The sequence below is a fragment of the Leptopilina heterotoma genome, unplaced genomic scaffold (assembly GCF_015476425.1).
Source record: "Leptopilina heterotoma isolate Lh14 unplaced genomic scaffold, ASM1547642v1 Lhet_59, whole genome shotgun sequence".
NCBI classification, from domain to species: Eukaryota; Metazoa; Arthropoda; class Insecta; order Hymenoptera; family Figitidae; genus Leptopilina; species Leptopilina heterotoma.
Genome location: NW_025111133.1, coordinates 199,832 through 222,482, shown reverse-complemented (window position 1 = coordinate 222,482; position 22,651 = coordinate 199,832). Strand labels below are relative to the sequence as shown.

Here is a 22,651-nt window from a genome sequence, read left to right as displayed (position 1 = left end):
AAAAAAAGACTATTTACTGACAAGTAATAAAAGAGACGAATATTTTAATGTAGGAAGTTTATTCTAATAAATTTGTTTTCCAAGTAAGATTAATAGCATATATTCATCCGTAGATATATTTTCAGATGTATCTATTTAAAGTTCACTTCTATTTACATTATACTTTATATTACTTTTCTACAAAATAACACGGCAGTTTTTTTTTAATTCGATGAGGCAAGAACAGTCATATCAATACTAAGGAGTTTAGGCAGACTGCATCACTCAGCTTTAGATGTACAGTTTTCACAGTCAGTTTAAAATGTTTCTTTACAATTTCTGTATAATATGACAAATGAAAAAAAGGAAAAATTCTTTTACTTTCTTGAAGTTTTTTTCAATATTAACTATTAATCTAAAAGAAAAAAAATTTATTCCTAAAATTAATATACCTACAAATAAAAAATTACCTTAATCAAGACAATTGATTTTTTTAAAAATATCTTATATATATTTTTCGAATTATATACAAAGTGTTAAATGGGAATTTTAAATTCCGTGTGTACAAACAATTTTAACTGACTGTAAATAACAAAAAAATTGTCATCCACTTTTTATCACATATTAAAAATAAGTTCTGTGACTTTTAGACTCCACGTTTGTTCAAAACAAAACATTTGGAGATTTGAGCAGAGAATGACATGAGAAAAAATTTTTAAATACTTTTCTGGACAATCGGAAATTAGAGTTTTTTTTTGTAAAATATTACGTATAAATTTTGAAACTCACATGTTTCTTTTTGGTCAACAATTTTTCTGTTGATACTTTTTTAATTTAAAAACTTTTAATTCGAAACAAAAGTTGTAAATACTTTTACAGAAAAAATTATTTCATCACTAAAGATGAATATTCAATAAAGTGGATCTCACTCTGTCGCAAGATATTTAAACCTTCAATAAATTTCACAGTCATTCTCAAACATTAATATTTACAGTTTGATTATATTTTACGTACCAATAATTGAACCCCTTGATGCAAGAACCAGACGTAGCCCATTTAATTTCTATGGTCTATGTCTGGTTCTTGCATCAAGGGGTTCAATTTCATATAATTCATCAGAAATATTTTTACACTCTACAGTAAAATACAAAAAATTTCGCATGTAGAAAGACGAAATAAGAAAATATTTGGAAAATTTAACAAAAATTTAGAATTATTGGATTTGAAGGACGAAATGCTCTTTAATATGACGATATACAAGATTTAATAAATATCCAGAAAAACCTGCTGGTAAATGATTTCTTTACATAATGAGGAAAAAGAAAATTTTCATCATTCTAAGCATAAAAAAACATTTGTTAACCACGATTCCTTTGTGATATACTAAGTCATCATATAATTAGATCTCTAATAATATGTAATATTACTTGAAATTATTATTGGTGCTATATTGCAGCATTGTTATAAAGTAAAAACATAAACCAAGCCAGTTTTTTGATATTCACAGTCCCTGTACGCTATTTTTTTTCGAAAATATGTCCCTAAAAGTTCTGAAGCTTCAAATGAACGAAATTTTTTTTTCTTTCATAATTACAAATTTTTTTTTTACAAAATTAATTAATATAAATAAATAGCCAATTATGTGATCATTAGGCAAAAAAAGTAAATTCTTTTTCGTTCATTCGAACGTTTCGAAACTTGTAAATCATTTTCACTTTGTGTTGACAAAAATTGAAAACAAAAGTAATATTAGAGAAAAAAAATAAAGAATGCGTTTTATAAACTACTTACACATACTTTCCTTTTTTTCTTGTTTTATGAATTAGAATGCAGTTTTGCAAAATATAAATTTTTAAAAATCCAATGCAATTAATTAATGCCTACATTTATTAACCATTTAAATGGTATTATTCATATTTTTTCGAAGCAGTTTTTCACATCGTTAACTGCTCTCCTTTGTAAATGTATGAACAATTTGTATAATTGGACATGTACACGTTTTTATGAAGTGTATACATTTAAATATTATGTGTGTTGATACATATACGTAACTGTACAAATGTGCATACATTTTTTTTTCTTTTTTTTTGTATAAATTTTTACTTAAGCATATCTAAACACTGTCCTTTCATTTTCAAACATCTGTTTCATTAAACTGTTTCTCAAACACGCTCAGTCTTTGATTTCGCACAGTACATATACAAATACTCGTATGCATCAGCAGTGACGTGTAACTCATTATAAGCACGCTAACATTGGCTCTTATATTTTTTTTATAATTACTGACAACGTTCTCTGATAATAACAACAGATAACAGTTGACTAATGGAAGAAAAATTTTAAAGATTAACTGTATGATCTTTTTTTTTGACATATTCTTAAACCAATTCTAATAAATTTTTAATACAAAATAATGTCGAATCGCAAAATAGCAATCGATTAAGTCATCTTTTTGTTACATCCAGTCTTGAAAGATTAAAAATTCTCTGAACTAATAAAAATCTAACGTCAATGAAATTGACCTTCTTTTTCAAATTCTAAATTAATCTTCTTAAAAACGTAAAATACATTTACTGGAATTTTAAAAAAAAAGTATCGCACAAAAAAAATGTGTCTAATATTTAAGACGCATTTACACAAAGTTGATGGATTGGTGTGCGTTTTTTTTTTCTTTTTGTTTAAAAAAAAATAGATTTTTTTGATATATACGTATGTATATGGGATACATAAATATATATTTTACTTACAGTAATTCTTACGTGTTGAGTCTCGTTGTTTTCTGTGAATCAGCATCTTGATCGAGTTCCTTGTTTCTTTTGCGTCGTCCAGGACCTCTTGTGACATTTGTTGAGCTACTTGCTTCCTGGTCAGCTTCAATGAAACTCACATGATGATCGAATCGAACACGTTCTGAGCCACCGTCTTCCTCGCAAACAGTCCAACTGTTGGATTCGCTGTGTTGTCGGTCCAAAGTGGGCCTTCGGCGAGAACGTTTCGCCAAACCAGGTGTTATTTCTTCTAACGAACTGAGAGAAGCTGCTTGACCTGCTGAATCAACATTCGCCTCGGTAACAGTAGCGACCGTTGCGTTTGATGTTTGTTCTCCTTCCATACTTGGACCGCTCGTAATAGAACTGCCCTCAATCTAAAATTTTCAACATTAATTAGATTCAAATTATTCTGCCTCAGAATTTTTTGTTTTCATTATTTAAAATTATGTAATTAATAAATATTAACTATTAACACTATTTTGTTTTTACGTTTAGAAAATTTGTTGAATTTAAGTTTAAAAATTTATGTTTAGAAAATTTGTCAAATTTAAGTTTAAAAATTTAATTCAAAATAATTTGAAAATTTATGTTTAGAATATTTGTCGAATTTAAGTTTAAAAATTTAATTTAATTTGAAAATTTAAGTTTAAAATAAAAGAATAAATTTAAATTCTAGAAATTTAAATTCTATATGTAAAATAATTAGAAACCTTAAAATTTAAAACCGAGCCGGCTAACGCCCTCGTGGATGCCGCTCCATCGTCCAAGGCAATAGAAGCGTTGACGGATTTTTCAGAAAGACTCGTAGTTGCTGATGCAGTTTCACTGCATAGGCTAAATCTCTGCGTGGAGGTAACATCGGCTTGAACTTCCAGTCTGGAGAGATAAAAAAAATTTATTTTAATTCATTTTATTAATTTTATTAATTTTAGAAATATTTGTTACAAATTTTAGAGAGAAAAAAAATGGAGAATTTACAAGTACCTTTGGCCTCCTGGAAGTACGCTTGATGCTATACTTCCCGCAATGCTGGTTCCTGCAAGTGCAACATTACTGGCGCTTTCACGATCATTTTCACGACCCAACTTTTCTAATTGACTTCCGCTTCCTAGTGAAAGTGAAGCTTCTCCTATCGATGGATTCCCACCTCGATGACTTACAACACCAATTGATGCTGCATCTGCAAAGAATATAATATAATTTTAATATACTTAATTGATTTATTAATTTTAGATTTTACTATTTTTAATAAAAATATTTTTATTAATTTTAATATTTTATTACTTTAATTTTTAATTAAATTTTAATTCATTTTGCTTCCTCATAAAGGAAGCCTTATAGTGATGTCGATTTCTGAATTTTTTTGAGTCAATTATTTTTACAAATTTTCAAGTGTAGTATATATAATTTGTCGAGAGGAACAAATGTCCGGATGTATGTGTGTATGTATGTGTGTGTGTGTGTGTGTGTGTGTGTGTGTGTGTGTGTCACCGATTCTTGTGGACAAATTTTCTCTTACACGTCTTGATGGATTTTGATAAAATTTTGTAGGTGTATTACGGTCATGAATACCAAAAATCAGACAGAAGGATTTTAAAAAATATCTAAAAAAAAAAATTTTTTCAACAATTTTTTAATTTTTGAAAAAATTAATTTTTGGATTTTTTGAAATAACTTTCTTCTATATTAAAATTTTTATTAATTGTTGTCAAAATTGCATTCCTGACATAAAAACGAATCGATTCATGTATATAAAGTATATATTTTATCAAAATTTATAGAATTAATAAATATTTTAATTTTTCACAAAAAATTGAAATTTTGTATTTTTTGACATTTTATCATAACACTTTAAAATAATTATTCTAAAATAAAAAATTAAACAATTGGTATATATTATATTGAGGAAGCTTAATGATCATGAAATGAACAACTTGTTTAATTAAGTCTTCGACTCGGAATGATCGCTTTCTACATGTTTTATAATAATTAAAAATGATCGAGTGATTAAATTATTATTTTATATTATAAGAATATTGTTAATGTAATTTCTTCAAAATTATTTTAATTTCAATTTAATTATTATTTTCTCGAATTCAAACCTTTACAAAATTCGATTATTTGGTGGGAAAATATATATATTTTTTTCAAACATTGTTCATAAACGTTGCAAACTTCACCGACGTTTATTCAGAAAATTTTTTTTTTAATTTTGTAAATAATAATTAAATACCTGTGAAATTTTTATTATTTATAATAAATTATAAATTTTAACTAGAAAATTTTACGAGAATTCAATTATTTAAATACAAAAATTAATAATTTATTCACAAATTAAATGTTTCTTAAAATTGAATTCTCATAAAGAATTTTATCAACAAATTTTTAAATAATTGAATTCTTTTGACGAATTTTAATAAAATTTTTCACAATAATTACATTTTACGAGGAATTTGATTAAAATTGCAATAAAAATAATTGAAACTCTGAGATGAGTTTTATTATTTATGAAAATAATTGAATTCCTCAAAAAAAATTTTAATTTATGAAAATAATTGAATCTCTGCAAAAAAAATTTTATTATTTATAAAAATAATTGAATTAATGCAAAGAAATTAAAAAAAAATTTGCAAATAATTAAATTTCAGTGAAATTTTTATTAATTATGAAAAAAATTAAATGTTTGGGTAGAATTTTTTAAAAATTTCTTTTAAATAATTGAATTTTTTGGGAAAATTTTATTAAAATAGTGGATACCTTTTAAAAATCATTAAAATGAGGAAAAATTTTGAAAATAATTGAAATGTTGTCGAGAATTTTATTAAAATTTTTGAAAATAATTGAATTTTGGAGAAGAATTTTATTATTTATAAAAATAATTGATATTTTGACGAAAATCCAAAAAATTTTTGAACATAATTGGATTTCTGCGAAGAATATTATTACTTTTGAAAGAAAATAATTGAATTTCTGCAATTATTTGTAACTCCTCAAAAATTCAATTTTTTTAGTGTTTTTAACTTAAATTCTTCTATAAATTCTTTATTTTTAATAATTAGTTAAATACATGTTAAAAAATTTAACTAATTTCAGAAGAATTTGAATTATTAAAATTTTTCAAAACTCTAAGATTCTTTAAATTTTCTAATTAAATTCATTAAGAATTAAAAGTTTATAAAATTTCAATTTGATACGTTTTAAAGTGATAGTTCTTGAAGAATTAAGTTATTTAAAAAGAAATTATTGTCAGAAATAGAAAAAACTAAAGGTTTTGTATTAGAATTCGTGGTCATTTTATGAGTCAAACAAAAGACACAAAAATTCAGTATTTTCTTATGAAGTCTAAAAAATTAAATTTTTTCCAATATTCTTTTAACAATAATCCCAGAGTTTTCCCTGAATTCACAAGATTTCACAAGATTCATTAAAATCCAAAATAAATTATTATAATTACAAAATTTACCTCCAACATTTCGACCTCCGAGTGCACCCATTAATTCGTTTTCATCGTCAAACTCAAACCTAACACCTGAACCATTTGTCGATACTCCGCATCCTCCGCTGCGACACAATGAAACGGGAACTACACCATAAACGTAGAACAATAAAATTGGAACACCAATTCCCACTGCTAAACCAGCTAACACAGGAGCAACTAATACCTGAAAAAGAAATTTCAAAATTAATTTACAAAAATTAATTTCACAATTTTCGAAATTTGCCTCTACTTCAAAAAGGTCGAAGCAATTTTCTTCATTTCATCACAAAATTATTATCTTTAACGTTTTCTAACACATGTTATTATTTATCTTTCACCATGTACTTGTTTTACTTTGCTAACATTTCATCAGGAAGTAAGGAGAGCGAGAGAGAACAATAAAATTAATTGAGCCATTACACTGCATTAAACTAACTCTAAAAGCCTCAAGGCTAAAATGGAGTGCAAGTTTGCATGTTAGAGCGAACTTGCATGATTTTTGTAAGACATCAACGTTCTCTAATCCTGTACAATGTTAATTACTGTTTCCATTAGCAAAGTTTTCGATTTTTTTCATTTCTCTTCGTTCGTGAATATATTTTAATCATAAATATCGTTGATAAGTTTCTTGCAAGAATATATTGAATATATGAAGACTGAAAAATATTAAATATTCTCTCCGATAACTTTTAAAAAGCTTTAATTATATAGTATAAACTAATAGTGAAAAGTTGCGAACACAGTTAATTTTACTTCTAAAAGTGGAAAAACGATGCATCAACTATTTTCCAATAATTAATAATTCAAGTACGAGAGAGTTAATGGATAAAAAAGCTAATAACAACCTTGAAGGAAAAAAAATTTCAAGGATAACTTTTTTTTAAGATGAACATAAAATATGGAAATTAAACACGTGAATTTTTATTGCACGTGAGAAACATTAATTGCCGAAAAAAAGAAAATTTACATTAAATTTTATCAACAAATGAATAAACAAACGAAGTAATTAATTAATAATAAAAACAGTAAGTATTCGTTTTTTTTAAAATGTAATTATATGTAGTCAGAAAATAATTGTTAAATGACTAAAGAACTGATAGATTTATGTTTGCTTTCAGGGGGAAAAAAACGTTCAAAATTTTTTTTATTTCTGTCAAGAATTAATTTTTTCAAAAGTTTTAACGCAATTGTCTTGACAAATAATACAATTCTTCACAGACATTCAATTATTTTCAGAAATATTAATAAAATTCTTTGCAAAATTTCAATTAATTTCAAAAGTTTTTCGCAATTCAATGATTTTCAATATTTACTATTTTCATATATTTATCAAATAATTTAATAATTGAAAAAAAAATTTTTTATACAATTTTACGAAAACATTCAATTATTTTCATAAATAATTAAATTTCATTTAGAAATTCAATTATTGTCATCGCAGAATTTCAAAAAATTGTTAATACAATTTTTAATAAATTCCTCGAAAAATACAATTATTTTTAAATATTTTATTAAAACTTGACGAAAGAATTCAAATTTTAAAAAAACATTCAATTATTCAATAAAATAATAAAATTCGCTACAATAATTCAATTATTTTCATAAATAACTTTTAATTTGTCGCAAAAAATCAATTATTTATAAAATTTTATTAAAACTTGACGAAAGAATTCAATTTTAAGAAACATTCAATTATTCAATAAAATAATAAAATTCGTTGCAATAATTCAATTATTTTCACAAATAACTTTTAGTTCGTCGCAGAAAATCAATTATTTTAAAAAATTTTTAAATAATTCTGCAAAAGAATTCAATTATCTTGGTAATCACAAAATTCTTCCCTAGAAATCAATTACTTTAAGGAATTTTAATAAAATTCTTTTCCAGGATTCAATTATTTTGATAAATATCAAAATTCAATTCTTTTGAAAAGTAATAAAATACTTTGAAAAACATAAATTATTTATATACTTTTTAAAAATTCTCGTCAACAATTAAATTATCTTTATAAATAGATAACGAAATTTATCTCAAAAATTAAATTATTTTCAAAAATTTTAATAAAATTCTTATCAAAATTTCAATTATTTAAACAAAATTTAATAAAATTCTTCGCATAAATTCAATTATATTCATAAATTAGTATTTAAATTCTTCTCATAAATTCAATTATTTAAAAAAAATGTTAATAAAATTCTTTAAAAAGTTTTCAATTATTATTTTCAAAAATTGTTATAAAATTCTTTAATATAATAAATTTTATTTAAATTCCTTAAAAGAAATTAATTATTTTCAAAAGTTGTTACTAAAATTATTCGTAAAAATTAAATTTCAAGAAACATTCAATTATTGAATAAATTATTTATTTTATTCTATTTAAATAATTCAATTCTCGTAGAATTTTCTAATAAAAATTGATTTAAAAATTAATTTCAGTTAAAATTTAAAATAATTGAATATTAAAACTATTACAGCGTGGATTCTTTTAGAAATAATTGAATTCTGAAAAAGTTTCAAATTAAAGTTTTTCAAAATTTGAATTTTTCGCAATTTTAACTAAAAATTCTGTATAATTAATTTTTTGAAAAAGTTTAAGTGAATTATTTTTGAAATTATTCGAAATTTTTATTTTCTAATATTATATTCAATTGAAGAATTTCCGAATAATCGAAATTTTGTAAAATTAAATTGTGATTATTATCACTGGATTTTCTGTAAATAAAAACATGAAGAAATGAGGAAACGACCACTCTGAGTCGAAGACTCGATTTTTTCATGTTTTATAATAAATATTCTTTCAAGTTATTTAATTTCAAAATAGTTTGAATTTGGAAAATTTTAATTCCTACGGAAAAATAATAATTAAATATTTATTTAAAAAAGAAGTTATTGATGTTTTCGAATAATTTTACTTTTATTTATTTATTTATTGAATAAATTTGTAAATAAATGTAATAGAAAATTTTTTTGAGTATCTAATAATTTTTAGAGTGAATCAGAATATTCTTTAGGGTCAGAGAAAAGGTCAAAATTCTGTCAGGAAAGCAGGGGAAAACAAAGTTAAATTTTTCTGGAAATCCTAAATTAATTTCTTTATATTCCAATTAGTCAAATTAGACTTTAGTTGTTGTTTAGCTATTTTGTCTATCTACAAATTAAATAAACAGAATATATGTATTTCAACAGTAGGTAAAATTTTCGCTTAAAAGGTTTAAAGGTTAAAGTCAACAAGGCAGATGATTGTCCTTGCATAAAGTTATTTCTGTTGGACATTGAAAGGCACGTCATTTTCACTCCATAAAGCAGCAATAAAATTCCTTAGCCAAAAGCTAATGAAATTTTCCGATTTCAAAAAAGGAAAATTCATTGAGCAAAAGTAAGACGATGTCCTAATTTCGACAATGGACTCATGATGCCATCAATTATTCGACTTGAATAAGGGATGTAAAAAGAAATTACAATCATACATTCCAATGATAGATAAAATGGGAGAAAGATATTGATTAAAGCAAGCAAAGGGAAAGAGAGAACGAGAGATACAGAAGCATGCGCGTCGAGGAGATATCGTCCCACCCATGGCGCCGTCATGCGAGGTATCTGGAGCCATCACTAGCCATCACACTGCAGTTAGGCCGGGAACAAAGTCAGACGAGTCGAGGCCGCCGGAAGGGGTCAGTAGTCGGTGTGTTGCACTTCCTGGTCATACAAATCCGGCCAATGACAAAAAAACATTCAACCATGTCTCACTCGAGTAATGAAATTCAGTCTTTGTAACAGGAAAAAGGAAGGTCCAGAAAAAAACGATTCATTCTCACATCGAGACTCGCCCAATGAGTTAGTTTAATAATGCTCGGCACGAAGCAGTGAAGTAGACCTGGCAATAAAAAAGTAAACGATTTAGAATCAGTAAAAAAAATTGCTGGAAATATTTTGAGGATAAAGCAAGAATGTCTGACAGTGAGGACACCGATGGTTCCGGTGGTGAGTGGCCGGTGACCAAGGAATGGCTCGAAGGACTATTGGCCGAACATCACGGCGCAGGATCTCAAGTCACCGTTGATGATTTCACAGTGAGACCCGGTTGCACCGCTGGCGAAAGTGTTCTCAGTGACATATTAGCTGTAACGGTTGAATATCGAACGAAACCCGATGACACGCGGTGCGAACTCAGTGTCATTGTCAAGCTTCTGCCTCAGGACCCCTACAATCGATTCTTCGTCACCGAGGCTCAGTTCGATCTCCGAGAAATCAAATTCTACACTCAGGTAACTTTTTCCTTTTCACTGAAATAATTTATTATTAGAGACAACTTAGAGAGAATTTAAAGAGAATTTAGAGAGAGTTCGACAAGAGAAATTATCCTTTTTTTTGTAGGTGGTACCTGATTTGGAAGCCTTCCAAAAGAAACAGTTGACATCGCCCGACCTAGCAATCGAATTGCCAATTCCGGCTTGTATCCACGCGCACTACAGTCCAGGTGGTGGCACAGAAGACAGTCCCGAACCACCAGAATCTTTTCTCGTCTTAGAGAACCTAAGACCACGAGGTTTCGAGGGAGCGGAATTCTCTCGCGGTTTGACACTAAAACAAGCCGAAGCAGCTCTCAGTGCTGTCGGATGTTTACACGCTCTCTCCCTAACATTAAAAGTCAAAGAAGGTCGCCAACTCTCCGAACGTTATCCCTTTCTTTTCCAAACAGCCAGGGCGACCGATTCCTATCAGCAATTAGTGGAACGTGGCCTCCCACAATTGGCCCGTTTCCTCGAAAGAAGACCAGGTCTCGAAACAGTTCTCGAAGCTCTCCTCACTCTTCGACCTCGCACGAAGGAAGTAATCGCCGCTCTTCTAGCCCCCGAGGATCCTCTCTCACTCATAACTCACACCGACTTCTGGTGCAATAATCTCCTCTTCAAAAATGACGACGACGGAAGTTGTAAGTGCGCCATCCTCGACTGGCAAATGGTCACCTACAGCCGACCAACAAACGACATCGCCCTCCTACTCGTCAGTTCCGTACCCACAGAACTACGACGTCGTCACACACAAACTTTACTCGATAAATACTGGGAGGTTCTCACCACATCGAGTTTCAATTTAGGTGTCGACATTCCAAAAGATTTAGGCTACTCGAGATCCGATCTCGACAAAGACTACAGACGATCACAATTACTCGCTCTTCTTCTCTGCATAGGCTCAGTCGATGTCGCTCTCGGCGATCCTCTCACCGAACAACGTCTCATTGACGTCCTCGAAGATCTCCACAATGACGGGGTCCTGACTGGTGAACTCGCCGAAACTACAGTTACGAATCAATAAGCCACCGCCAATAACCTTTTGGTTTACGATAATCGCATTATCGCATATTTAGGACAGTGAACTGATTGACCTCGATCTGTGCAAAATGAAGCCGTTACTTGTGTCTTTTATTTCTCCACCAGTCGAGTTCCACATTTAAATTTCACAATCTTACCCAATACAACCAAAACTTGAAACTTATTTATTCAAGTTGTACATAAATAAGAATTTATTTTCACTCCGAAAATTTTGCACGAAGCGACAATCATTTATTTTTCCGAAAAGGAGACTCAAGTAACAATTTCCAGTTCTGTGCAATTGCCAAAGTAGAAATTATGATAAATTAGTACGAAACCAGTAGAATGCAAAAGGAACATTAATCGCAAAATCGATGAAAAGGAAACTGTTTTTTTTTTAGAAGCTTTATGCGTGCGAAAGTAATCGAGCTTCTTCGTGAGACGATTTTTCATTTTCTTCACATCGACAAAAAAAAGTGCGCGATTAAAATATTGTTGAGTCGAATAATAATGTTTGATAAAAATATAAGCTTTGTTCACGTTGATACAAAAATATTCATTTTCCCTCATTCACGAAATCAACTATTTTATATGAAATCACATTTTTCACTAAGGCACACTTTCCTTTTTTCGAAAAAATTTTACGAATTTTCCTATTTTACGAAAAAAAAACAAAAAAAAAAAAAAACCTGTCTATTGAATGAAGAAAAAATTGTAAATTCAATTATGACAAAAATTGACTCTTGATTTTTGGCATATTTTGAAATATCAAATAATTCTACGAAAAATATTTATTAATACTACTCTCAGTATTTGTGCCAATACAAAAGACTGGCTAATTAAAAGCTTGCATTCAATTTATTGAATAAAATAAAGAGAAATGAAAAAACAAATCTAATTGTTAAAAACTACTAGACGTATTGTTATTTTATAATTAATACTTTTCCTGAATAATAAATTATCGATATAAAAACAACTTAGTTTTAACAAAAAGTTTTTCAATATTTATAACCCAATATTTTATCAATAAAGAATGACTGTTAATTATTTTGTTTTATGAAAAGTTTTAATATGAAAATTATTAACTCACCGATGCTGTTACTCCGCCCACAATGAAAGCGTTCCTTTTGTGTTTGTTTGCTTTTTCGTATCTGGTGTACAATTTTCTGCCCACCCATACAGGTATACCTAAACATTATAACAACGCATCGTTTTTAGGTTGAATTACGATATTGAATTACATTTTTAATTAAAAGGTAAAATTTAATGAAATTAATTAAATAAAAATTAACGATTATAAGGTAAAAAAAATTCTTTAGACTTCTTTACTAAAAGAAAAGAAATAAAATTCTAAAGCTTGTAATTTGCAAATTGTCCAAATTGGAAAAAATTCCAAATTGGAAAATTTGGAATTTTACTTCTTTTGATTTAAAATTTAATTAAAAAATAAGTTCAAAACCTTCAAAAAAGGTTCAAAACCTTTTTTTAGAAAAAATCAAAAAAATACAAGACCAATTTTAAAATCATTGAAAGCTATCTTCCTTCACAAGTATTACAATTATCATTAAGAAATTTTTGATTAAATGATAAAAGTCGATAGAAAGACCTTCGAAAAAAATTCAAGATTTTGATAAAAAGATATTTTCCGATTAGGTATGCGAAAGGGTAATTCGAAAAATTCTCACCTATTATCATTGCAGGAACAGCTATACCCGCGACAAGACCAATTCCAACTGGAGCTCCAACCAAAGTTCCCAATTGCCATAAAATCTTCTTCTTTCTGGACCAAGGTTTCTTGCCCCAAAATGTACATCCCGATGGACTGTAATTATTTTTAAAAGATTATTCTCTATTTTAGAAAAAATATTTCTTGAATAAAGAAAAAAATGTAATTTTTACCTCAAATAATGAAGATCACTAATTTCTTTCATACAAAGCCAACAAAATTCGGCTGTACAGACGGCGCAAGTCATGTGATTGCAACTGCCATCATCCATTTTAACAATGAGAACTTGACATCTCGGACAGGGTTTAATGTCATCTCCTGTAAAAATTTATTTTAATTATTTTCTTTTTCAAAATAAACTAATGTAGATAAATAACTTTCAAAAATCACTCTCTTTAACTTTTTAAGCTCTTTACTAAATTTACAAATTACAATACAGAGTTCAATGCATAATAAAGAATGAAAATGAAAAATTTATGAAAATAATTTATTTCTTATAAACAAATGTTATCAAAATTTTAAAAAAAATTTGTTTATTTTAAACTATTTTATTGAAATATTTTAGATAATTGAATTTTTTTTTAAGAATTTTATAAAAATTGAATAGAATAATTCAATTATTTCGAATAATTTCATTAAAATTGTATTTCAAATAATTAAATTTCTGTGAAAATTTTTTTATTCTAATTAAATTTTCTCGATGAAATTTATTACATTTTTTGAGATTAATTTTTGTATTTCAACTATAGTGCAAATTTTCAAAAAAAAATAACCGCATTTGGGCCTTTTTATTATAAGATAATTACAAAAAGCAAATATTTAATTAATTTAATTTCAAAGTAACTTATTTTTAGATTTATCTCTCTAAGAGAGAGAGAGAGAGAGAGAGCATTTCTAATTGTAATTATTATACTGTTTTCAAGTCGTATTATCTTTCGTATAAATAAGGGTAAAAATAGAAATACATTCATAACGTTCAGATAAACTATATAGTGTGTCTTAATGAGAAAGGTAATTAACTTACTGTGTTGTGAATCACTTTGGCTGAAACTTAACGACGAACTTCGTTCATAGTGTTGGAATCTTTGAGCTCGTGCAGCGTCACACGTCTGATTTGGATGCCATCGAGCTTTACAGTGGTAGCAAAAATATGAATCACAACCTGGCCTTTCGCAACGTAATTTTGGACAAGAAGCACAGCCACTTGCAATTACAGCGAAGAAACAATCAGGAGCAGGACACCATCTTGCGTCTGGTTCGACGGCAAGAACTCTTCGAACCATAAAATCTTCATACTTTTCTAACTGAACTTGATCGTTTAAAATCATACGAATATCTGCAAGGAAATAAATTCTCCATTAAATAATTAAATCTCCATATTGCAGGGCTCGAACCAGTGAAAGTATTTCAAAATACGGACTTTACGGACCAAAAACTAAAAATTACGGACCATTTACTGACGAAAATATAAGTCCGAGTCAAATAAGAGAACATTTTACTTAAAACTACAAATTAAAGTTTTTATAACTATATAAAACATGAAGATATCGATAACTCCGAGTTTTCGACTCGGAGTGATCGATTTCTTCATGTTTTATAATAATTAAATAATTTCAATTATTCGTCAATTCTTCAATTAAAACTATATTAGAAAACGAAAACTTAAAATAAAAAAATTCAATTAAGCTTCTTAAAAAAAATTAATTTCAAAATTCAATTTTTTCTAAAAATTCACGCTATATTGCTTGTAATATTTAATTAAAAAATCTAAAATTTTAACTGAAATTCATATTTAAATCAATTTTTATTAGAAAATTCTACTAGAATTCAATTAGTTAAATACAAATAAAATGCAAATAAATAATTTATGGAATAATTGAATGTTTCTTAAAATTGATTTCTCATAAAAAATTATATCAACAAATTTTTAAATAATTGAATTCTTTCCACGAATTTTAAAAGGATTTTTAAGAATTGAATTCTTTCGACGAACTATAATAGAATTTTTAAGAATAATTGAATTCTTTGCAGGAATTCAATTAAAATTGTACTGAAAATAATTGAATTTTTTGTGAGAAAAATTTTGCAATTTATAAAGATAATTGAAATGTTAGCGAGATTTTTTTTTCAATTTTTGTAAATAATTGAATTTCTGCGAAGAATTTTATTACCTACTTTTCAAGATAACTGAATTCTTTTGATGAATTCTTTTGTTATTTATGAAAATAATTGATTTTTGCAATGAATTTTATTAAAATTCCTGAAAATAATTGAATTCCCAAGAAGAATTTTATTTCTTTTGAAAATAATTGAATTTCGCATTGAATTTTTTGAAAATTCCTGAAAGTAATTAAATTTCTACGAAAAATTTTATTATTTTGGAAATAATTCAACTTACTTCAAAAGAATTTGAATTAAAATTTTTCAAAAAAATTCATTAAATAATTTTTAAGTAATAATTTTATTTTAGTTCTTGAAGAATTAAGTTATTTAAAAAGAAATTATTGTCAAAAATAGAAAAATTGAAGGTTTTTTATTAGAATTCGTGGCAATAATCTGTACTTTTTATAAAATTTAATTTTTTTCGTGTTTTTAACTAAAATTCTTCTATAAATGCATTATTTTTAATAATGTTTAAAAAATTTCTTTGAGAATTTTCAAATGCATTTGTTTACAAATCAATTTAACAAAATTTCAATTATTCGTTAATTCTTCAATTAAATATATCTTAGAAATTAAAAACTTTATATAATTTAAAAAAAAGCAATTACAACTTTCTCAAAAAAATTTAATTCCACAGAATTGTTAGTTAAAAATATGAAAAATTCAGATTTTCAAAGATTTTGATTTAAAACCTTTTCAAAATTCTACTAGAATTCAATTATTGCATTTTTCTTAAAATTGGATTCTCATAAAGAATTTTATTAAAAAATTTTTTAAGTAATTGAATTCTTTTGAGGAATTTTAATAAAATTTTTAAGAATAATTACATTTTTCGAGGAATTCGATTAAAATTGTATTAAGAATAATTTAAATTCTGCAATGAATTTTATTATTTATGAAAATAATTGAATTCCTTAAAAGAATTCTATTATTTACGAAAATAATTGAATCCCTGTAAAAATTTTATTATTTATGAAAATAATTGAATGATTGCGAAGAAATTTATAAAAAATTTGTAAATAATTGAATTTCTGTAAAATTTTTATTATTTTATGAAAATAATTGAATTATTGCGAAGAAATTTATAAAAAAAATTGTAAATAATTGAATTCCTGTAAAATTTTTATTATGAAAATAAAAAAAATTAGTATTATTATTATTATATTATTATTATTATTATTATTATTATTATTATTATTATTATTATTATTATTATTATTATTATTATTTTATGAAAATAATTAAAGGTTTGTGTAGAATTTTATTAAATTTTTTTAAAATAATTGAATTCTTTAGGACAATTTTATTAAAATTAGTAAATTTTGAAAATCATTGATTGAGCAAAATTTTTGAAAATAATTGAATTTCGGTAAAAGAATTTTAATATTTCTAAAGATAATTGAAATTTTGACAAGAATTTTTAAAAAAATTTTGAACATAATTGAATTTCTGCGAAGAATTTGATTACTTTTGAAAATAATTGAATTTCTGCAATCATTTGTAATTTCTCTAAAATTCTCCAAATTATATCGTACAATTTAAGAACTTTTCGTCTTTTCTTAATCAAATTACGGACTTTATGGATCTTTTTTCAAAAAAACGAACTTTTACGAACTTGAAGCAAATTTACGGACCTTTACGGGATTTACGGATCTAGTTCGAGCCCTGCATATTATATCTCAAATTGGCATAATTGAAAATTTAGAAATCGACAATTATGTGTTTGAAAAAAATACAAAAAAAACAATGAAATAATTTTTTAAATACTTGCCATTAGGATGTAAAGGCTCGGAACATTCAGGACACGCGATATTGACTCTTGATTCGGAAATTTCAACCTTAAGATACTGTTGAAAGCAATCGTAACAACTTCGATGGTGGCAAGTTTGAATCGTAGGAAATAATTCGCTTGGCAATTCGGCCAAGCAGAGAGGACATTCTAGTTCTCCACTTTCGGTACTCTGAAAGTAATAAAAAAATTTCTTTTTAGTCTTTTTTGAATTCTTGTTTTTTTTCAATAATTTCGAAAGAATAATTAATTTTATACCTTCCCTGCAGTTGACAGGACCGAGCCCTTACTGGAAGCTCGTTGAAGATCGGAATTGTGTGACTGAAAGTGAGACGATCCATTACTAACTCTAGCTTCTCCTTTTTCCACATCTATCACTCTATTAACAGGATCTTTTGCTGAAAACAAAGAATTTCATATTTTACTTCAAAGTGTGCAATAATTACAATTAATACTACGTAAAAAGCATGAATCGAACTTGTTTCACAATTATGCAAATCGAACATCAATTATTCAGATTTATTTACCTTTGGTATTTCTGATGCTAGAATTAGTCACTCGTGAAATTCGGCGACCAATTAAAGGACTCGAATATAATAATCTTCGTAATGAAAACCTTGGAAAAAATCGGCGAGGTCTAGAGGTGACACCATTGCAACCTCCTGCTCCGTTTTCAACTTCTTTGAGCATTCTTCAATTATTCACTCTTATCTCACCAAAAATCTTTTTTATCATTTCATTTTATGATTCCAATATATTCGGAGTAGCAGGAAATATTCTCTGTAAAAAGAAAATTTTTTCATTAATTACTAAGAATTTTATTTATACCAATTTTACAAGTACGCTAAGTATGAAAAATTGATTTATTCCAGAATACGAAGAATGTATATGAAAAATTCCAATTCTCAAGGTAAATTAAATTAAACAACGATTTGTGAAATCTTTTTATGCAGATGAGTCATAAGTACGTACGAACAACTTTCTCGTTTCAGAAAAGAGTTGATTTTAATAAAAATTTTTAATAAAAATTGAACTCTAGATAAATATAAATAGAGAAGCAAAGTTAATTTCAGGATGAAAACGTTTGCTGCAATACTTATGTTTTTATTTAAATGCACACAACAGCTGACCTGAACTGATCACAGACTACACTTTTTAGCGAATGACTACTTGCTGCACAATAATTTTCTTTCTCCTTCCTTGTCGTCGACCATCAAACTGCTAACACTTGTGTGTTACCTTGCACACACCAAGATCAAATATATAGAGTGGAAACCTACAAGTTCTACACAGCGATGAAAGTGACATCACATTCAAGCACATTAACTTTTCAAAACATATTTAAAAAAAAAGCAAATGAATTTCGGAAAAATTACCTATAATTTACAGATTGAGCCAAAAAATCTATTTTTACAAAAATTGGTAAAAATCAAAAAAAAGAAAATCAATATCAGAGAAAATTTTCTTTAATTTCCAACTTTTGACACGTTTTCAAAATGAACTGGAACTGAAATGAACTGAAAAGTACAAATCGTGAGGTTTTATTGACACTCGAATAATTAATATTAACTGGACAAATGGACTCAAAGTTTTCCATTTCATTTATAGTAAAAAAATGTCACGTTTTTCCATAAATTAGCTTACTTCGCACTGAAACACGATACCTAAGAATCAAATAAGAACTAGTTTTAAAACTGTGTGTTTAATAGAAAAAATAAATAGATTTATTCAGTAAGGAATTATAGAAATTTACATATCTTGATGTACGTGACAATTAATTACAGTTTCTCAAATTAATTTTTATTCTACAAAAACGTATACAAATATAATTAACTTTTACTAATTGGAAAAAATCTTTTGTAATAAATTTAAAAATAAAAAAAAAATTCAATTTCCTCTTTATAAATTGCAAGTAAACAATATTTTAATAATAAACAAATATTCGTGCTTTTTTTGCTAAATTCTTTAAACCTGTTTACAAACTTTTTAAATACTCCAAAAACTTATATAAGAACCGTGAAAAACATTTTAAACAATAATTACCTACAATCATTATCGTAAATAATTATCAACAACGTCTTTCGAACTCAGCATTATTTTAACTTTATGACGCTACAAATTCTTTTGTAAGGTGAAGACTCGGGTTTCGTGTTATCTTTATCTGTTTATTTTTACATAAATAAAATAATGCAGCTATTTTTTTCTAAAAAAGAATTCCAAAAACAAAATCGCTGTTACAAGTCTAAATTGAAAAAAAAAATTTGATTAAATTCCACGAATAGTGCAAATCGGGCAAATCAATTTAATTTTCAAAGTCAAGTTAGCAAAATGTATATCGTTCTGTTTATTAATGGAAAAATAGTAAATGCTAAAAAACTTATAGGTATACCTGAAAGACAAAATTAAAAAAACACTGCCGACATTAATATAAAATTATTACAAACCTTTTAAACTGTGCAAAATTACTTTTTCCGAATTCCTGTTATTCTGATTCTTCTGATTATAATATTTTTAAGCGCACATTAAAAAAAAACTGATGTTGACAACCACTGAATTTACAAAATAGCAAAAACGAGTGTAAACAAGTTTAACTTTAAAGTAGATAATCGCACTACGGCTGATACTATAAATAAACAATTAATATAGAAAAAAAGTATTATAAATTGATTATCGGATGTGTAAATTTTTTTTAAATATGTTATGATTAAACACTGTTGACACGTTAGAACATGTCAACCATTCTGTCATTGTCAATCTCCTCCCTCTCTTCTTGTTTATTGCGCAGTTCATACGCGCATTCTAGTTGCCGCGAAATTTAAACTATAGATGCGAAAAAATAGTTTAATTATTAACTGTTTTATTAAAAAAATGAATTTTTAACGAGGTCATTTTTTATTTTACTAATTGTTGTGTTTATATGTTATATATAATTTTTTATTAATGTTTATTGCGTTTAATGGCACTTGTTTCTGTTGTAAAGAAAGGAAAAATCCTTTCTTTAATATAAATATAAAGCTTTATTCACATGTTCGGAAGAAAACTGGGTAATAAACTGGACAAATTATTTTCTATCTCTTTTCTTTCTATGGATGGAACATTTTACGAAAGCTGTCAGTGTCACTCAGAGAAAAATAATTTGTAAATTTTATTTTTATGTGTGTGTTCAATAAATTCGTATAAAACAGTTTAGAAATTATTTACTTTTCTTAGTTCTTTCGTTACGATGACAGTGACGAAGAAGCAATAATTGCGTGTATTTATTTGTTAATTCTTTCCGATCCACTGTATGTTTATACGTAAATCAGCTGTTTTCTAGCAATACAATACAAAGTGTAATTTTTATATAGTTAATTCTTTCGGTAAGGTTTATTTTCTTTGCAAATAAAATGAATAAAATTAACAATCATCGTTATCCATAAATTAGAACTATGCAACAATGATTCGAATTTTGTTTTACAGAAACACTGCAATTAAAATTAAAATGTCGTCTACTCATCGAGAAGCAATTCAGAAACAAATTCAACAAGACTGGGCAAACAGGGAATACATTGAAGTCATAACTGGCAGTATTAAGAAAATAACAGATTTTCTAAACTCCTTCGGTAAGTTTATTTAAACTTTATTTTAATAATACTATCCCCCAATGTGTCGTTTTGAAAACAAAGTTTTTAATCTCTCCAGATATGTCCTGCAGATCACGATTAGCAGTTTTAAATGAAAAACTCTCTACTCTTGAGCGTAGGATAGAATATTTGGAAGCACGTGTAAGTATATGTGACGCGATCTGAAGAAAGGGACCTTAGAAGCAAAAAATTATAGGTTATGTTTGCAATTTTTTAAATGAAAATACAAAAAAAGGATCAACTGTCAATATAAATCATTAAAGTTTAAGTCTTCATTAAAACTAAAATATTTAATAAACACTGATTTTAATTCGAAATAAGTAAAAAGAAACTTTCAAACAAGAAAAAAGTAACTCTAACCCAACCTTAAAATGATTTGCTTCTAAGGTCCCTTTCTTCAGATCGCGTCACATATGATACATAGAAATCTAATTAATTGATTAATTCATCTATTAAAATTAATTAATAATTATTTTCAGGTGACCAAAGGAGAGACTTTAACATGAAATATCACCATGAAAAATTTTATACTATACCCTTTTTTTACTTTTGTCTATTATATACAATTGTATATATCTATATATATTTATAGTATTATTTTAACAAACTTTTGAATTATATTAATAAAAAGAAAAATTAATTCAAGTACATTTATTATTAATATTATTATTAATTATTGATATATTACATTTAGAACATTATTCAGTTCACATAATAGATCAACTAATTTTGTTTCACTGAACATAATTCAAGATTTTCTTTATGTTGTCCAACCTCTCTCGTATGTCTTCACTTTCGACCGTTCTGTTCGGAATAATGGACCACGATTCGCACCTTCAATCGTCCCATCTTCTGATGTTGGGAAGAACTGCCAATCACTTTCTATTGAATCTTTTTTGCAAGCAGCAAAAATACTTAAGACGATAGTTCCATAAAGTGTGGTTAAAAAGCATTTACTCCAAAGACCTAATACACCTCCGGCTGCACAAGCTATTTCGATCAGAAATAAATAGAAAACATAAAATTCACGGACAAATAATAAACCTTAATAAAAGTGAGAAATTGATAAATGTACTTTACCTCCTATTACATAATTCAAGGGATCGTCTTTTCCTCTTAAATTTGTTGCCATATAGGTTGTTGATGCAAATGCACAACCCATCCCCGTTAAAGGGATTATCCAAAAGCCAAGGCAACGAGCTGAATCGTAAAAAGTTTTTGTTTTAGATTTCATTATAATATCAGACATTCCCATTAATGTGCCAGTCGCAACCGAGTACTTAGAGATACCCATAAGTTTATTCAATGGATCATGACCCTCCGGTTGAGCATAATAATTAAATCTTTCGAAAACATATCTCAGGGACATTTTGAATTCTCGCGAATATCTAAAAATTAGAAAAATCAATTCTTATTTGGTAAAAGAATATTAATAAAAAGTCACTTGTTTTTAAAAGAAAAAAAAATCACCATCAATCACAAGTCTTAAATATAGCAAAAATTCCTTTTTTACATAAAAATACACTTTATTTAAATATAGTCCATTAATTATAACTTGAAATTTTATTTGTGTTTGCAAAAACTGCTATTAATTGATAAAAATGATAAATAAAGTCAGAAAATAACAGGAGCAATTCTTAACAAAACTTACCAGAGTAGATTGTAAGATAAATTCTAATTATTCAGAGTTTATAAAACTGTTATAAAGTTGGAAAAAATTAAAAATAAATCATATTAAATACCATCATTGACCATAATAAATTTAATCAGCTGTTACCTAAAATTTCCTAAAGGTCTTGTTGCAGCTTGC

The 22,651-nt window shown here is 26.7% G+C and overlaps 4 protein-coding genes across 7 annotated transcripts; 2 read left to right on the top strand and 2 right to left on the bottom strand.

Annotated features, from left to right (window-relative positions):
- Nucleotides 1-2,059: 2,059 nt before the first annotated feature.
- LOC122508994 (E3 ubiquitin-protein ligase RNF19A-like) lies at nucleotides 2,060-19,964 on the bottom strand. Of its 4 annotated transcripts, none has more exons than XM_043622704.1 (12): nucleotides 19,663-19,964; nucleotides 17,746-17,998; nucleotides 17,477-17,616; nucleotides 17,201-17,390; nucleotides 14,291-14,602; nucleotides 13,440-13,584; nucleotides 13,226-13,362; nucleotides 12,631-12,728; nucleotides 6,214-6,412; nucleotides 3,735-3,930; nucleotides 3,461-3,626; nucleotides 2,060-3,124 (listed from the first exon to the last, which is right to left on the bottom strand). In XM_043622704.1, exons 2-12 carry the CDS (start codon nucleotides 17,906-17,908, stop codon nucleotides 2,735-2,737), a joined length of 2,136 nt encoding a protein of 711 aa, XP_043478639.1. In that variant the 5' UTR covers nucleotides 17,909-17,998; nucleotides 19,663-19,964; the 3' UTR covers nucleotides 2,060-2,734. The 4 variants fall into 4 exon arrangements, with proteins under 4 accessions (XP_043478639.1, XP_043478638.1, XP_043478640.1 ...); XM_043622703.1 differs by lacking the exon at nucleotides 19,663-19,964 and adding an exon at nucleotides 18,349-18,506; XM_043622705.1 differs by lacking the exon at nucleotides 19,663-19,964 and adding an exon at nucleotides 18,315-18,449.
- LOC122508995 lies at nucleotides 9,236-12,527 on the top strand. The gene is made up of 2 exons (XM_043622707.1): nucleotides 9,236-10,493; nucleotides 10,603-12,527. The coding sequence occupies exons 1-2, from the start codon at nucleotides 10,176-10,178 to the stop codon at nucleotides 11,542-11,544; spliced, it is 1,260 nt and encodes a 419-aa protein (XP_043478642.1). The 5' UTR covers nucleotides 9,236-10,175; the 3' UTR covers nucleotides 11,545-12,527.
- Nucleotides 19,965-20,296: 332 nt separating the features above from the next.
- LOC122508993 (probable protein BRICK1-B) lies at nucleotides 20,297-21,481 on the top strand. Its single transcript, XM_043622701.1, has 4 exons — nucleotides 20,297-20,577; nucleotides 20,678-20,820; nucleotides 20,900-20,982; nucleotides 21,321-21,481. Exons 2-4 carry the CDS (start codon nucleotides 20,700-20,702, stop codon nucleotides 21,345-21,347), a joined length of 231 nt encoding a protein of 76 aa, XP_043478636.1. The 5' UTR covers nucleotides 20,297-20,577; nucleotides 20,678-20,699; the 3' UTR covers nucleotides 21,348-21,481.
- On the bottom strand, nucleotides 21,478-22,647 carry LOC122508991 (NADH dehydrogenase [ubiquinone] 1 alpha subcomplex subunit 11). The gene is made up of 3 exons (XM_043622699.1): nucleotides 22,493-22,647; nucleotides 21,922-22,229; nucleotides 21,478-21,831 (listed from the first exon to the last, which is right to left on the bottom strand). The coding sequence occupies exons 2-3, from the start codon at nucleotides 22,208-22,210 to the stop codon at nucleotides 21,602-21,604; spliced, it is 519 nt and encodes a 172-aa protein (XP_043478634.1). The 5' UTR covers nucleotides 22,211-22,229; nucleotides 22,493-22,647; the 3' UTR covers nucleotides 21,478-21,601.
- Between the last annotated feature and the right edge of the window lie 4 nt (nucleotides 22,648-22,651).

What these genes read in the sequence shown, in the direction of transcription:
- LOC122508993 (XM_043622701.1), top strand. Translation starts at nt 20,700, where the DNA reads ATGTCGTCTACTCATCGAGAAGCAATTCAGAAACAAATTCAACAAGAC. An exon ending in AGATTTTCTAAACTCCTTCG is followed by an intron (nt 20,821 to 20,899) that starts GTAAGTTTATTT and finishes TAATCTCTCCAG; the next exon opens with ATATGTCCTGCAGATCACGA. An exon ending in TAGAATATTTGGAAGCACGT is followed by an intron (nt 20,983 to 21,320) that starts GTAAGTATATGT and finishes AATTATTTTCAG; the next exon opens with GTGACCAAAGGAGAGACTTT.
- LOC122508991 (XM_043622699.1), bottom strand. Translation starts at nt 22,210, where the DNA reads ATGTCCCTGAGATATGTTTTCGAAAGATTTAATTATTATGCTCAACCG. An exon ending in CTTGAATTATGTAATAGGAG is followed by an intron (nt 21,832 to 21,921) that starts GTAAAGTACATT and finishes TGATCGAAATAG; the next exon opens with CTTGTGCAGCCGGAGGTGTA.
- LOC122508995 (XM_043622707.1), top strand. Translation starts at nt 10,176, where the DNA reads ATGTCTGACAGTGAGGACACCGATGGTTCCGGTGGTGAGTGGCCGGTG. An exon ending in AAATCAAATTCTACACTCAG is followed by an intron (nt 10,494 to 10,602) that starts GTAACTTTTTCC and finishes TTTTTTTTGTAG; the next exon opens with GTGGTACCTGATTTGGAAGC.
- LOC122508994 (XM_043622704.1), bottom strand. Translation starts at nt 17,908, where the DNA reads ATGCTCAAAGAAGTTGAAAACGGAGCAGGAGGTTGCAATGGTGTCACC. An exon ending in CGGAGGTCGAAATGTTGGAG is followed by an intron (nt 3,931 to 6,213) that starts GTAAATTTTGTA and finishes TATTCTTTGCAG; the next exon opens with ATGCAGCATCAATTGGTGTT. An exon ending in GTACTTCCAGGAGGCCAAAG is followed by an intron (nt 3,627 to 3,734) that starts GTACTTGTAAAT and finishes TTATCTCTCCAG; the next exon opens with ACTGGAAGTTCAAGCCGATG.